This window comes from Plasmodium chabaudi (assembly GCF_900002335.3).
Source record: "Plasmodium chabaudi chabaudi strain AS genome assembly, chromosome: 9".
Lineage (NCBI taxonomy): Eukaryota > Apicomplexa > Aconoidasida > Haemosporida > Plasmodiidae > Plasmodium > Plasmodium chabaudi.
The window spans coordinates 1255948-1271512 of record NC_030109.2 but is presented as its reverse complement, the minus strand read 5'-3'; the positions used below and the strand labels follow the sequence as shown (position 1 = coordinate 1271512).

General features: G+C 24.7%; 5 protein-coding genes across 5 annotated transcripts; 1 reads left to right on the top strand and 4 right to left on the bottom strand.

Moving 5' to 3' along the window:
* Nucleotides 1–641: 641 nt before the first annotated feature.
* On the bottom strand, nt 642–1283 carry PCHAS_0934700 (conserved Plasmodium protein, unknown function; the record flags this gene model as incomplete). Its single annotated transcript, XM_016798206.1, has 1 exon — nt 642–1283. One exon carries the CDS (start codon nt 1281–1283, stop codon nt 642–644), a length of 642 nt encoding a protein of 213 aa, XP_016655445.1.
* A 408-nt stretch (nt 1284–1691) lies between these two features.
* Nucleotides 1692–2849, bottom strand: PCHAS_0934600 (conserved Plasmodium protein, unknown function; the record flags this gene model as incomplete). Its single annotated transcript, XM_739175.2, has 1 exon — nt 1692–2849. One exon carries the CDS (start codon nt 2847–2849, stop codon nt 1692–1694), a length of 1158 nt encoding a protein of 385 aa, XP_744268.2.
* A 743-nt stretch (nt 2850–3592) lies between these two features.
* Nucleotides 3593–6784, bottom strand: PCHAS_0934500 (conserved Plasmodium protein, unknown function; the record flags this gene model as incomplete). Its single annotated transcript, XM_016798205.1, has 1 exon — nt 3593–6784. The coding sequence occupies one exon, from the start codon at nt 6782–6784 to the stop codon at nt 3593–3595; it is 3192 nt and encodes a 1063-aa protein (XP_016655444.1).
* A 735-nt stretch (nt 6785–7519) lies between these two features.
* On the bottom strand, nt 7520–10729 carry PCHAS_0934400 (translation initiation factor IF-2, putative; the record flags this gene model as incomplete). Its single annotated transcript, XM_016798204.1, has 1 exon — nt 7520–10729. One exon carries the CDS (start codon nt 10727–10729, stop codon nt 7520–7522), a length of 3210 nt encoding a protein of 1069 aa, XP_016655443.1.
* A 1056-nt stretch (nt 10730–11785) lies between these two features.
* On the top strand, nt 11786–15106 carry PCHAS_0934300 (ATP-dependent RNA helicase DBP10, putative; the record flags this gene model as incomplete). Its single annotated transcript, XM_016798202.1, has 1 exon — nt 11786–15106. The coding sequence occupies one exon, from the start codon at nt 11786–11788 to the stop codon at nt 15104–15106; it is 3321 nt and encodes a 1106-aa protein (XP_016655442.1).
* Between the last annotated feature and the right edge of the window lie 459 nt (nt 15107–15565).

The following is a 15565-nucleotide window of genomic DNA, read 5'->3' as shown; positions in this document are numbered from 1 at the left end:
CAAGTCAGAAAAAAAAAAGTAAAATAAAATATATGCGCATGAACATGTCAGGATATATAAAAGAAAATAAACAAAATATTATGTAAATACCCATTAATTATTCATTTTTTAGTGGCAAACATTGTACAATATTTTTAGCTATTTCTTTTACTATGCTTTTATAGTTATTTATTTCTATCGAGATGGTAAATACAATTTTAATACCATTTAAAAAGTGTTTTATTGGTTGTGTGTAATATTATTTAATTCAAAAGCGAACATATCAAAAGTAGCTACATGTACCATTAATATGTTCTATCCATTGAAATATATTTTCATTCACCCATGTGAAATATAGGTATGCACACATTTTCATCTTATAAGACTACATGTATGCAACATGCTTTGGATAGGAAAGTATATAAATAAAACAAAACAATAAAATAAATTAATAAACATCCAAAAGCATAAGAAAAAAAAATAACAAATGCAACGACTTACAAAAATAGCATCATAATGTTGCACTATCTATATATATACATATGTTGTGAGCATATTTACACTTTTAATAAACTAAACACGGTTATACAAATATATGGACATATTCATTTTACAAAAATATAACATGTACCAAACCGCTCGCTATGTACATAATAAAAAAATTATACTTTCAATTCATAGTCCCCCCTTTCTGGGAATAAAACATTTTTTGTGGAATTTTTTAAAAAATTTTGATTTGACAAAAAACTGTCTTTTATTAATTCATCAGGTAATAATGAATTTCTCAATGTGTTATTAAAATGAGAAGGATTCGATTTAAATGTTTTATATACAGGAAATAAGCTTAGCCCAAAACTTTCATTATTATCATTTAAATAATTATGATATATATTTTTTATTTTCTCATCATTAAATTTATTATTTTTTTTAGCTTTTACTGAAATTAAATTATTTAATCTATTTAAATTATAGTTCGAACTTTTTATATCATCTAATATAGATTTTTCTTTACTTATTTCATAATTAAGTTTTGATATTGCTTCCTTAATTTTTTCTGAATAAGATTCAACAAGAATATTTTGTAATGATGTTTTAAAATTTACTTTTGACAATTTCATATTAATTGTAGGCGCTTGAGTTAAACGTGCATATTCATTTTCTCCTTCATTTGATTCAACTCTTTCTGTTAGCGATTTCATCAAGTTTCCTAATTTTTTATTTTTTTTTATTTTTTCACCTTTACATAAAAATACATATATCAACAATATCCATATGGGAAACAACATAATCCTCCCTACCTTCATTTTTAACAACAGTAAATTAATATTAAAAAAAAATCAAAAAGTAAACAAGTAATAACGTCAAACAAATAAGCATAAACAATACGAAGCATATATATAACCATAAAATTTTGCTTACTATTCTTAAAACATTTTATTCTCAATAATGAGTCTGTCAAATATGTTGTCGTGTCGATCTCTATTCATGCAATACACTTAGTATACAGTATTTTTAAACTACCTGTTAATGAAAATTGTTTAATATGGCACGAAAGGGAAACGTAAGTGCATTATACACTCCCTTTCATTGCAATTTTATATGTAATTACACATTAAAAAAAAAAATAAATAATGCTACTAATGCTGTTGCTCCAAATTAATATGCGTGTGCAATTTCAGATTTTTCATTGTTTTTTTTGATTTCTCATTATATTATAGAATAATATTTTTGTTTATATCTTCTTCTCTTATATCTTGAATGATCTCATCATTATTCCCTTCATAAAAATATATAAAAAATTTTTTACGTTTCTTATCACTCCCATTATCATTATCAGACATTCTACTGAATTTTTTTGAATATTTCATGTCCATTTTTTCTAGAAATTCATATTCTTCACCTGTTAATTTTCCATTTGTTATATCTTTAATAATTTCTTTTGATATATTTTCCCACTTATATTTTTTTTTTTTTTTTTTTTCACCTTTCATGCATTCTTCAATATATTTTTTGATGTATTCTTTACTTGGCACATTACTTTGATTGTAAGCAGAATTTTTAGAAGACTCATTTTCAGAACTACTTCCTTGTGAATATTTAGTTCGACCTCTGCTTTTATTAAAATTTTTTTCATTATTTTCACTTTCTTGATCTGAATTATTTGAATAGTCACTATTTTCACTATTATTGTCTGAAAAGTTTTTATTTTTATTTTTCCCATCCATAGTATAATCGCTTTTACTTCCACTACTGCAATCAGAAAAACATTCACTGCTATCTGATTCTTCACATTTGCTATTATATTTACAATACCATATATTACTATTTTCACACCTTTTCATGGGCCCCGTTATATTTTCCTCATCACCACCATCGAATATTGTAACTTTTTTGTTTTTCTTAATTTCTACATTTTCATTTTTTTCACTATGGGGGATATCTTCTTCTATGTTCTTATTTTTTTCAGTATTTTCATTTTCTGTCTGTTCATAACATGAGTTGTTTAAATCGTTATCACTTGCATTGTTTGTTTCTTTATCTTCTTCATCAGTGGCTATTTTTACGTAAATTTTCCTACTTTTTTCTGAATCGTCATAAATAAAAATTTTTTTTTTTTTTAATAAAAAGCTAGCTAATTTATCATTACAAATAATTTTCCATGGATAGTTACATGTTTCTTGATTTATGGGTTTAATTATTTTCTTTATCTCATATGATTTATCATTTAATAATTCGCATAAATATTCAAATATCGTTTCATTAATATTCGCTGGGATATTATAACATTTAATTACATAGTCCTCTAAATTACTTTTATTATTCGATAATTTTTTAGGTTTCTCATTTGTTAATAGGGGAAGGGACATCATACTGATGATGCTGGGAAAAATGCGAAAATAATGGAACCAAAAAAAAAAAAAAACAAAAAATAAAAACAAAGAAAGAACAAATGACTTAATACAAATTAGTTAGCGAATTTTAAATCCTCCCTAACCTTTTAGCAAACTTTTTTTATTTCCATAAAAATATTTATTATATCATTTTTTGTAACGCCCATATTTTATCATCAACAAATTTAATACTATAAAGCCGTAACCCGTTACGAGATTTTTTATTTTAGAATTACCCTTAAAAAAATGTTTTTTAAAAAAGTAGAAAAAAAATAAATTCACTATGCAATACCATTTCGTTAGCTTAAAACTAAATATTTTTTATTTCAATTTTTTTTTATTTTTTTTATGAAAATTTTAAGAGCAAAATTTATAGACCCACATTTATTAAACTCCATTTCCATGTACTATAATTATACCTATTTTTTTAACTTATTTTATGATTATCAATTAAAGATGTTTTAAAATTTACACTTGTTTCTACAAAATTAAAATAGATCAGTTAGAGAAATAAAATAAATATCACAAATTACAAAATGAAAATCGAAAATTATGTCTTGTCTCCTAGGTGACAGACTCAAATACGCCAAATTGGCTTATGAAATTCTAATTTTAGAAAAGCAAACAAAATAAAGTTTGTAGCCTACTAAGCAATGTTCTTATTTGACAGTGGAAATGGCTTGTTAATACGCATAAATGGATATTATTTATTTTCAAACTATTTAGACTTTTTTTATGGCCCAGGTATTGTTATATAAAAACGGGTCGAAGATTTGTCTTGAACTATCTCTTCGTAATTTTTTATTTATTGATGGCAATATATATTTAATTTTTCTTTTTTCTCTTAACTCATATTTATTAGTATGTGGATTTTTTGTATATGGTTCATTTTCAAATTGATTTTTTTTTATTGATAAGGTATCTTCATTATATTCCGATAAATAGGTTTTGTCTCTATCCTCTAAATATAATATAGTTTTATTATTTTCATAATACTTTTGTTTATTATATACTTTTTTTCTAACTCTATTTTTTTCCCCTTTTTCTAAGTACTTTTTTGATTTCTTTCGAGTCTTCTTCTTTTCATTACCCAACTGTTCATTCCCTTTCACTTCAGATTTTCCTAAATCGTGAACTTTATTGCTTGCCTGATCACGGTGCTTTTTCTCTAGTTTATCATTTATCTCGATTTTTTTCTCAAATGCATTTAATACACCACTATCATAAGTATCGTTAATTTTATTTTCTACACCCAATAAATTTTCTTTACCCATATGGATGCTCAGCTTTTCAGAACTCATATTTGAACTCTTTACATCACTAAAGTCAGCATTGAATAATTCTTCTGAAATATTGTCTACATTATTTTTTACAGATTTTTTTGTCTTAGGTTGGATTGTAGTTTCATCACATTTTGTCTTTCTATGTCTTTTGCATAACTTTTTTCCTATCTGCCTTAGTTTTTTTTTTTTTATTTTTCTTCGTTTTTTTCTACCCATATAATTTGAGCAACTCAAAAAAGACCCTATACTCTGGTAAGGCACTCGAAATGGATTCACATCAACATCTATATAATTCGACGGCATCGTATTTTTAATCACATTTTTGTAACTAACTATTTTATACAAATTTTCTTGTGAATCTATTTTGGCTTTCGGTGCCCCACCCACTTTCCAACCGTCACTTTGGCAACGTTTTCCGCATCCTTTTCCACATTTTTTTTCACAATTTTTTTCGAAATTTTTTTGTGACACACTTACGCATGGCTCATGTTGGGTGGTTGGCAATTGCAACCCTAAGTGACAATTTTTGTGCATAGCGCAATGACAAGCCACTAAATTAGAGCTATCGTTTGTGTGCCCATTTTTCTGTACAATTACATTTTTATTAAGAACAATTTTGTTATCTATATTTGAATAATAATATTCAGGGATATATTTAATATTACTACTTACGAAATTATAGAACTCTGATTTTTTTAAACCATCTGGAGCATTTGTTATATTATGAGTTTTAAATAGATTGTGATCATTTTCTTCATTTCCAATTATTACAGTCTCACTACTTTCATTACCACCATGATAAATATCATTATTTAATAATAACACGCTTTTTTGTATTTCAGTTTTACTTTCATTATGTTTATCAAAATAAGGAACATCTTTAGTATTATAAGCTTCTCCACATTTATGACAGCATATTACATTCTTACCTAAATTACATTGATTGTCATAGATACCATTTAAATACCCTTCTTTTTGATTTGCATTTTGTTTATTCATTTCTATGAAATTTATTTTTTCACAACCTTTTAGCATTTTTAAAAAAAGGGAATAACATTCATTACAGTTGTGCTCATTTTTTAATTTATAATTTAACACATTTTTACACAAATTATTATTCAATTTTATTTTTTGAAATGTATTTTCCTTATTCATATTATTATTACAACAGCTGTTTAAATAGCCTTTTTGATGATCACACGTGTAGATATTTTTTTCTTTCTCTTTATCATTAATTATAGAAACGTCTTTATCTTTCATTTCCCTATTCTCTTCATTTTCTAAATAATTTATTTTAAAATTGTCTTGCGATACATAATGTCTACACAAGTTGTTGTTGCATTCATGAGTAGTGTCATTACAAAGAGAATTATGTTTATTTTCATCTTTTTCAAAAGTTTTATTTTGCTCTACTGTGCCCCTAAATTGCTTAAAATTTATTTCACTTGATTCTTCACTATATGGAATGTTTGTGTCTTTTATCTGCTCACTGTATATGTTTGTAACTTTGTTTTTATTTTCATTATTGATAAACTCATTTTGCAGGGTTTTGGCAAAAAAAGGGTTTAAATTTTCATAGGTATTTTTTTCTAAATTATTTTCTATTAAACAATTTTTATTATAGGTTAATAGTTCCTTTGTATTGTCATATAAATTATTTCCAGATTTTATATTTTTAAATATAATATTTTCATAATATTTTTTTTTTTTATTTAATATTTTTGATAATATTTTATTTTCATTAACTAAGTTGAGTATTCTTATTTTATTTGAGTCTATTGAATTGTCTGAAAAATTTAAATCAGAAAAATGTTCTGCACAATTATTTATTTTTTTATTTTTATCAACTATTTTTATGTCTCCTTGGTTTGACTCCCCTTTTTCTTCTACCTCCTTTTCTAAACTAGCTAAATTATTTTTTTCAAAATTATTATAATTACTTATTTCATTTGCAATTTCACTATTTTCATTGTCTTTTAACAATTTGATCTTTTTTATAGTTTCTTTAATTTTATTATTTTCACAATTCATGTTGATTATATTTTTTATTTCATCAACAGAATAAACTTGTTGTGTCTTTTTATTTTCGCTACCTTTTTTTTTTTTTTTTTTTCTTTTTCTTGTATTTCCAATTTCAACCCCTTCACTATAATACCCAACATTAAAATTGTTATGTGCATAATCTATCATGTCATTTTTTTTTTCATCATTTTGATAATTATGTAGATTATCTATAGACATATTTTTCTGATTTACTATTTCCTCCTTTTCATTTTTAGAACTAAAACTGTTTTTACATAAAATATTATTTAACTTGTCTGTATTATACAAATTCATTTTTTTATCTGAACAGTTAATATCATCAACTATTTCCAAAGTAGTATTATTTATTTTTTTTTTTCCAGTGTGTGCAAAATTAATTTCAAAATCGCTTGTTATATTATTTTCATTTCCATTTGGTATACATAGTTCTATAGGATTTTCTATATAATCTATTTTATCTTTTAATATTATAACTAGATCATATAAACTATTGTATGCATCCTTCATTTCTTTTATTATATTTTCGTAAAATGGCACAATCAAAAGTGTGTCCTTCGGTAGTCCTGCGTCTTCCCATAATGCTGGCATGTTCTCTTTAAAATTGTTTTAATTTTTTTTTAAAGTATTATTTAACCTTGCCGAGACATGCAAATTATTGTCAGCTTATTTTTATTATCAAATATAAAACAACAATAAAATAGACAAATAGGAAATGATGTAAAATTGTAAAACCTTGACAAACAAAACAAATAAAAATAAATAAAAAAATAATAAAAATACCGAGCAAATGTTGAATGAATAGGAACAAACACTCGATATTTCCCTTTAAAACTTATTCTGTTTTTATTTTATTTTATTTCTCTTTTTTTTTTTAAAAAAAAAAAACAAAATAATATGCACAAGTCAGAATATTTTTATCCGAATAATATGCACAAGCCAGAATATTTTTATCCTAATAACATGCAATTTGTTGTAGACTAGCCAATAACAAACGCACACTTAAATAGCAGATCGAATTTAATAAAAAACAAACATAACCCAATATTCTTATTCATATTTTTATTTTTAATTATAACCTCTTTAAATATAGTCGTGTTGACAAAAATAATAAAAAACGAAAAAATAAAAAAAAACAAAAAAATTAAATCCACATACTATGGACAACGAAATTGTTCCAAGTGTATGTACAAAATATTCTTATACATAATTAATGATAAAAATGTAAAAGTATAAACAAAATAAATAATCGAAAAATTTGGACAATACTGTCTATAAACACAAAAAAGATGGTATTCCTTTTTTATTTCCAATTTTGCATTAAGATTAGCTAGCCAAATCGAAAGATTTTATTTTTCCAAAAAGTGGAGGTCTTGTAGTTTTTTTTAGTGCAATTATTTCATCCCCAACTAAAAAATCTTCAGAGGATGTATTAAAAATGATGGCATTTGCATTACATGTTTTAGTTAGCTCATTTGTATTTTGTTTATTTTTTTGCATTGATAAGATGGTCAGATTTTTGTGAATAATTTGTTTATTCCTAATAATATTATATGTGTGTGAAGAATTGCATACCCCCTCTTTAATATCAACCGATAAAACAACTCTCCTACTTTTTTTGGTACTATTCCCTTTACTATTTTTTATAGAATAATATCCTGTTTTATTAATTGTCATTTTTGAAACAGGCTCATATAAATGTAAAGAATCAAAATAAAAGTTACAAATATTTTCAATATCATTAAATAATTCATATATTATATTATGAGATCTTAATATTATCCCATTCATATTATCAATATTTTTTTGTATACTACTATTTATATCAATATTAAATGAAAATATAAAACAAGGATTTATATATTCACAAAATTTTAAATCACTAATATTTAATGCTCCTACTCCTTTTGTAATAATTTTAAAAGGTTTCCAATTTTTAAAAATATCTTTATCTGTTATTTTTTCATCATTCAGTACATTTTTGTTAATGTAATTTCGTTCAACAAAATTAAATATATTACAATATTTTTCATTTTTCTCTTTTTTGGTATATTCATTAAGTCCTTCTAAAATGGCATTCAAACTTCCCTCATCGCATGTCTTTATAATAATCGGAATTTGTGGAAGCACAAAACTGCTAGGTGCTCCATGCTTTTCATTTTTTTCCAAATACGCTTCATTCATTAGGTTGTACTGGGCCATCTTGAGTTTATACTTGGCAACCCTCTGTGCATTTTTCAAGCTACTCATTTCAAGAATCATATCACCATACTTTAAATTGTTACTATCAGTAAATGATATGGGACAAACAATTTGGGCAACCTCCGAAGGATAAGCTTCCTTCACTGGCTTATCATAACTATTATAAATTTTTTTTATTTTTGTATATGCATGATCAACTAATATATATGCCCCAACTTTTAATATCCCAGATTTACATATAACAGTTAATATTTTCCCTTTTGTTTGATCTACCTTTTTTTCTAAAAGATAAGCAGAACATAGATTTCCATAATCACACATTAAATTTAATTTATCACTAACATTAAATATTGTATTTTGTAACAAATCTATATTTATATTTTTTTTAGCTGATATAGGAACAATAGGAACATGCCCATTTTCATTTTCAGTTACAATATTATATCGAAGCAAAGCTTTCGAAAGAGTTTCAATTTTTGACGTAGTATCATTTTCACTATTGCATTTATCTATTTTATTAACTGCTATGATTAGAGGTATATTATATTTCTGTGCTAATTCCAAGCATTCAATAGTTTCATTCATAATTCCATCTTCTGCTGAAATTACTAAAACGATTAAGTCAGTACATTGTACACATCTTTTTCGAATCGTTTTAAATACATTATGACCAGGGGTATCTAAAAATGTAATTTTTTTTTTTTTTTTTTTATCTATAATTTCAAATGCTCCTAATTTTTGTGTAATACCACCAACTTCATTTTTTGCAATATTTGAATTTCTAAAACAATCTAATAATGTTGTTTTTCCATGATCTACATGTCCTAATATAGTAACAATTGGATTCCTTTTTTTTAGATCTATACAACTATATTTTAATTTATCTAACACATTAAGTTCTTCACATATTAGTTCTGCTACTTCTTTTTCTAATTTTGTATATTTATTTATATAATCATTATCTAATATATATTTACATACATTTATTATTTTAGTTTCACCTATATTTATATGCTTACTAAGATTATATATTGTTATATTATTACTATCAAGGTATTTATATTGGTTCTCTGAATTATCTCGTTTCTCGTCGTCTTTCATTTTATTCATATTTTCTTCGACCCCCTTTTTAGAATAGAAATTTTTATCATCACTATTTTTGATATCAACATTTTTGTTTGCTTCTTTTTCATCCTGCTTATGATATACTGCTTCTTCAAACTCGTTAACTGAAAAGTTAGGCAATTCTGTTTTATTAATTATTTCCATGTGTTTATTATTTTTCTTTTCTTTGAATTTTTCTAATATAGATAACAAAGAATTTGATCCCCCAACAGTGCAATCAGAAGAAATACCCATATTGTTATACAATAAAATTGTGTTCATCTTTTCAGAAATGCCTGAATTGGGATTTCTTTTTTTTTGTTTTTCTTTATTTAAATTGTTTTCGCTTCTTTCCACAGAATCTCTATGTTTATCGTTTAAACTGTAGGAGCTACTTTTTATGCTATCCATTTTTTTGTCAACTGTTTTTGCAGAACCATTGTCTATACTATGATCCTCATCAAAGGGGTCCTCATTAAACATCTCCGAATTGTATACCGTTTCTGTAGATATATCATGTGATAAATCATTTACACTATTCAAAGTAGTGTCTCTAAAAAGGATGTCATCATCTTTTATGTTGATACTGTTTCCAAACCAATAATTATTTTCTTCAATTTTAGAAGAATGCTCATTATTCATTATTGAGTAATGAATATCATCTTTTTCAAAATCGCTTTTTTGTTCATCAACCTTTTTCAAAATTTCATTCATGTATTTTTCTTTTAAATGTGTATCATAATAATTTACATGATTATTAAAAAAGGATGTTATTTTCTTAATTTGATCTTCCTTTAGTTTGTTCGTTATATTTATAATATGTTTTTTTTCACTACCCTCTGAATTATCCCCTACATTAGGCATATCTTTATTATAACACAACTCACCATTATTATTATTATATTTTGGATCAACATTTTGATAATTAAAAAATTTTTTTATATCTAAATGTTTATTTCTTTCTTTATATGGATTGAAAATAAACGAATTCGGATCGATCTTTTTATTTGTTCGCATATAATTGAATGTTTGTTTTCTATTATCTAATTCTTTTAATTTAGTATCATATTTTTTGGAATCTTTTAAAATTAATTTTAATTTTTCACGAGCCTTTTTTAAAAGCTCCTTATTAAATTCGCTATCATTTTGTATTTTTCCACCCCTTTTTATAACATGTTCATATATCCATAAATTTGGATCGTCGAACTTTTTTATATTTGCTCTACTCATTGTATTTGCATTTTATCTTGTAATCCAATGTCATTCCACTATTATACATGTGCATGCATAGGCTTGCGATGAATAAGTTACACTACTGAGATGTCTCTGCTTGTCCACGTTCCCCAGTAGTTATCCAAAATTTTACTTACTACTTCCAGACTTGTTCAGCATGCTGATATTTTTATTTTTTACAAAAAAAATATAAAGCATTCTCCACAAATAGTATACATATATACCCTCAATATTTTATCAAACCAAGTGGGCCACTCAAAATTTGAAAAAAAAAATAATAAAATTTAAAACATATAATTATATAAAAATTTTAAAGATATTACTTAGTTAAATTTGTACATTATTTGATTAAGACTTGATCGCAAAAAAGGCTTTACCATCAATTGTGTATATACTTATACAATTACGTGTGACATATTATGTATATATGCATATGTATATATTTTGTTTTAATATGGATATAATGGCAAAGCTAAACAAACACTATGCAATCATAATAAATAAACAAATGGATTTACCTTTTTCCAATTTTTGCTTTATTTAATTTTTTTATTCATTCCCTAACTCTCTAAATAGTACAATATATATAATAATTTATGAAAAAAAAAAAAAAAAAAAAAAAAAAAAAATGTAACATTGCATACGTATGTATAGAATAATTTATCAGAGGCCATAATATTTTTCCCCTACAATATAATGGTAAAATACTGTTGAAATAAATTAAAAAAAAAAAAAAAATACAAATATATTTATACTTTTTTAATTATATTTGTTTTGGTATGTTTACTATTGTTTTATTTAATTTTTTTTATTTTTTATTAAACATGTAAATCGATCAATTTCAAGTTAATTATTAAATAATCCAAATATATAACAAATTGATGAGACATAATTTGAAGAAAATTAAAAGAAAGGACTTCAAAAAAAACTACATATAAATATTATCAAGCTTAAACAAATAAAAGTGTTGTAAATAGATTTATAAAATAACGAACCAACATAATTTTTAGCTAAGCTTATGGTGGAACTAAATAAGTACAAACCTTTATAACCATGAAACTTAAAAAAGCAAAGAACAAGAAAAACAAAAGGAATGACAAAAACAATAGTAAAAGTAACTATGGGAAGGGGAAAAAAACAAAGATCGGAAAAAATTATAAAAATAATACCGAAATGAAAGGTAGCAAAATAAAAGGCAGCAAAATGAAAAGCAGCAAAGAAAAACGGATAAACAAGGCAGGCGGAAAAATAAATAAAAAGTCTAGTGAAAACTCTGTAGAGAGTTCAAAAAAAAGATACTCGTGGCTGTTCGATAAAAGTGAAAATAAAAAAAATAATGGCATAGATAATGGCATGGATAGTGACATAGATAGCGACGTAGGGAGTGACGAACCTAAAGGAGTGAAAAAAAAATTAGTGTTATATAAAAAGCGTAAAAAGAAAGGGAAGGTTGTTTTAAGTTGCTTTCAAAACTTAGGATTAAGCAAACAAATGTGTAAAAGTATAAGTAGCAATTTAAAATATAATAGACCAACAGATATACAAAAATTAAGTATCCCTAAAATTTTAAATAAAAAAGATGTTATATGTATTAGTAAAACAGGATCAGGAAAGTCGTTAGTATATTTGAGCACATTAATAGATATGCTAAGAGAACATAGTAAATTTTTTGGTATCCGAGGTTTAATAATATTACCTACAAAGGAGTTAGTTATACAAATATATAAATTGGCAAAAAGATTATGCACAAATTATTTTAATTTAAAAATAAATATAATAATAGGAGGAATAAGTTTATGTAAACAATTTGAAATACTCAAAGAAAATATTGATATACTTATATGTACACCAGGAAGATTATCATATATACTTGATGAAACGAAATTAAGTTTAGAAAAGGTAGAAGTTATTGTTATTGATGAAGCAGATAGATTATTAGAATTAAATTATTATAATGATATGAATAATATATATAAATGTTTAGGAAATAAAAATTTAAATAAACAGACAATATTAATTAGCGCAACCTTACCAACAAATGTTGAAAATTATTTTAAATTAAAATTAAATAATCCTGAAATTGTATTTGTTAATTCAGATAATAATATAAGTCCACAAATTAATTTACATTTTTTATTTTGTAGATCTTATGAAAAATATGCTATACTTATTAAATTAATTTTATTATTTAAACAAAAAAGGTTAGGAAAAACTATTATTTTCTTTTGTACTAAGTATCATATTTTATTTTTTAGTAAAATTTTAAACTTTTTAAAAATTAATCATTCGACCTTATATGGAAATTCAGATACATCTTTTCGATTTAATCAAATTAATAATTTTACAAAACATGATGATATCCAATTTTTGTTAGTCACTGATTTAGCATCAAGAGGTATTAATATTACATCAGTTCAAAATGTTATAAATTATAATCTCCCATTCTCTCCAAAAATATTTTTACATCGAATTGGTAGAGCATGTAGAATGGAAGGACAATCCGGCTATGGCATATCCATAGTCACGTACCAAGATATTTTATATGCATATGAAATTTGCTTTTTTATCGGAAAAAAATTAAAATTTATAAAGGACTCCACAACCAGCTCTGCTCCCTCCTATGAGGTAGAACCGGAGCAAACTTCTAAACCTGCTGAGCCTGCTGACCAAACTGATGAACCTGCCGACCCAAGTGCAGCCCCTGATGGGGGGAAAGAAAATAGTGTATACTTAGGGGCAATACAAAATATAAGCGAATATTTGGAACTTATAGATAATGCTAAAAGAATGGATACTGAATTAGTGTCACTAAATAAAAGCATTGATTTGTCATATAAATTATATTATTCTATGCGCCCTAAAGTATCGAAATATGCAAGTACAAAATTTATAAAAAAAATTAAAAAAATCGGAGGAATATATAAACTATGTCTTCTTAAACATCCAAATCCTATTTATGATATATCAGAAAATGGTGAAGCAAACAAAAATGAAACAGACAATAAGAATGATGACGTCATGAACGAAATTGATAATGTCTTTAAAAATTTAACAAACTTTTTAAAAAATAATCCAAACTCGAGCAATGCAAAGGTGGCTGACTTAGACAATGAGAACGGCACAAAAAATGTTGACACTCCTCAAGATGAACCCGAAGCCAGCAACATAAACACGAACCTTCCTGACGAGCTGAATGACGACCCCAATTTGGAAGCATACAACGATGTGGATCATCAGCAAGATTTTCCACAAAACTATGTAGAGTCCTTTTTGCATGGGTTTCAATACAGAAGTAGTACCAAATTAAAAAGCGTATCCGAAGAGATTAAAGACAAACTTGATAAATTAAAAGAAAAAATTAAAAAAAATAAAAACACAAAAAATAATTGCATATCGAATGATATTAATGGGCTACTAGACACAATAACTCTTGGACTTAACAATGAAGAAGATCAAAATTGGGAAGATGAAGAATTAGAATATAATAACAATCTTGATCAACCAAATATATTAGATGAAAAAAAAAAAAAAAAAAAAAATAAACTAAGTAAAAGAGCTCAAAAAAAATTAAAAAAAAATAATAATACAACTTCACCTGATGATATACAAAAAAAAGAAAACATATCATTAGATGATATTTTAAAAAAAATAAACGATAAAAAAATGAAAAGAGATTCAAATAATAAAATATTAGAATTAAATACACCTGGTTTTGATTTACTTCCAGATGAAGAAGATGAATTAAATAAACAACGTTTTGTCAAAAAAAATATATGGGACAAAAAGAAAAACAAATTTGTATTAACAGAAGTTGATACATTCCAAACAGATAAAAAAGCAAATAAAAAAATCGATGGAAAAAATTCATCTGATAAAAATACAACTACAAGTATATATCAAAAATGGGTAAAGCGAACAAAAAATCGAATTAAAAATGTTGGAGAATTAGAAGATAATTATGATAATAATAATAAACGAAATAAAATTAAAGAAATATTTATAGAAAATCAAAAAAATTATGAACAAGATGTGAAAGAAACGAATCTTAATGTACTAAAAGAAAATCATCCTGAAATAACTGAAGCATTATCTAAAAATATTAAATTAACAAAAAAACAACAAAGAATATATAAAAAATATATTACTGGAAAATATAATAAACAAGATAGTAATGAATTAAAAACTTTAAATCAAATTCAACAAGATAAAAAAAAAGAATTAAAAAGACGACTCAAAACAGATCGAAACTTTAGGGCAAAATATGCACATTTGATGAAAAAAAAACATCAACGAAAACTCGAGAATATGAAAAATCTAAAAAGCGCTCGGTCCAGGTCCTTGGCCATTGTCCGAAAGAAAATCGCAAAGAAATAGTAGGCAGTTGCAAAGGGGGCGGTTGCAAAGAGATAGTAGGCAGGTGTCCTACCTTCCCACCATTTTATTCTTACACCTTTTTGACACTTTCAAATAAACTTTATTTTTTTCTTCATTTGTTTATAAAATTTCACATGCAAATAATTTATACATTTACATGTGTATACCATTTTTTTCATAAATAAATTGTTTGTAAAAACTAAATAAGACATCTTTATAAAAATAAATTAATTTATAAAGTTAAAATGAATACAAAAAAGGAAAAGAAAATATGCTACAAATATATGCATATATCTCAGTGCAAATTTACAAAAAAAAAAAAAAAATTAAAAGATAGGTAAAAATGACATAATTATGTGTGTAACAATATGGAAACAAATAAATCGCATTCAAACTGATACTTAACAAGATAAAATTTTTCAAATACTTTTGATTTGTTTTTGCAAAAAATAAAATTTT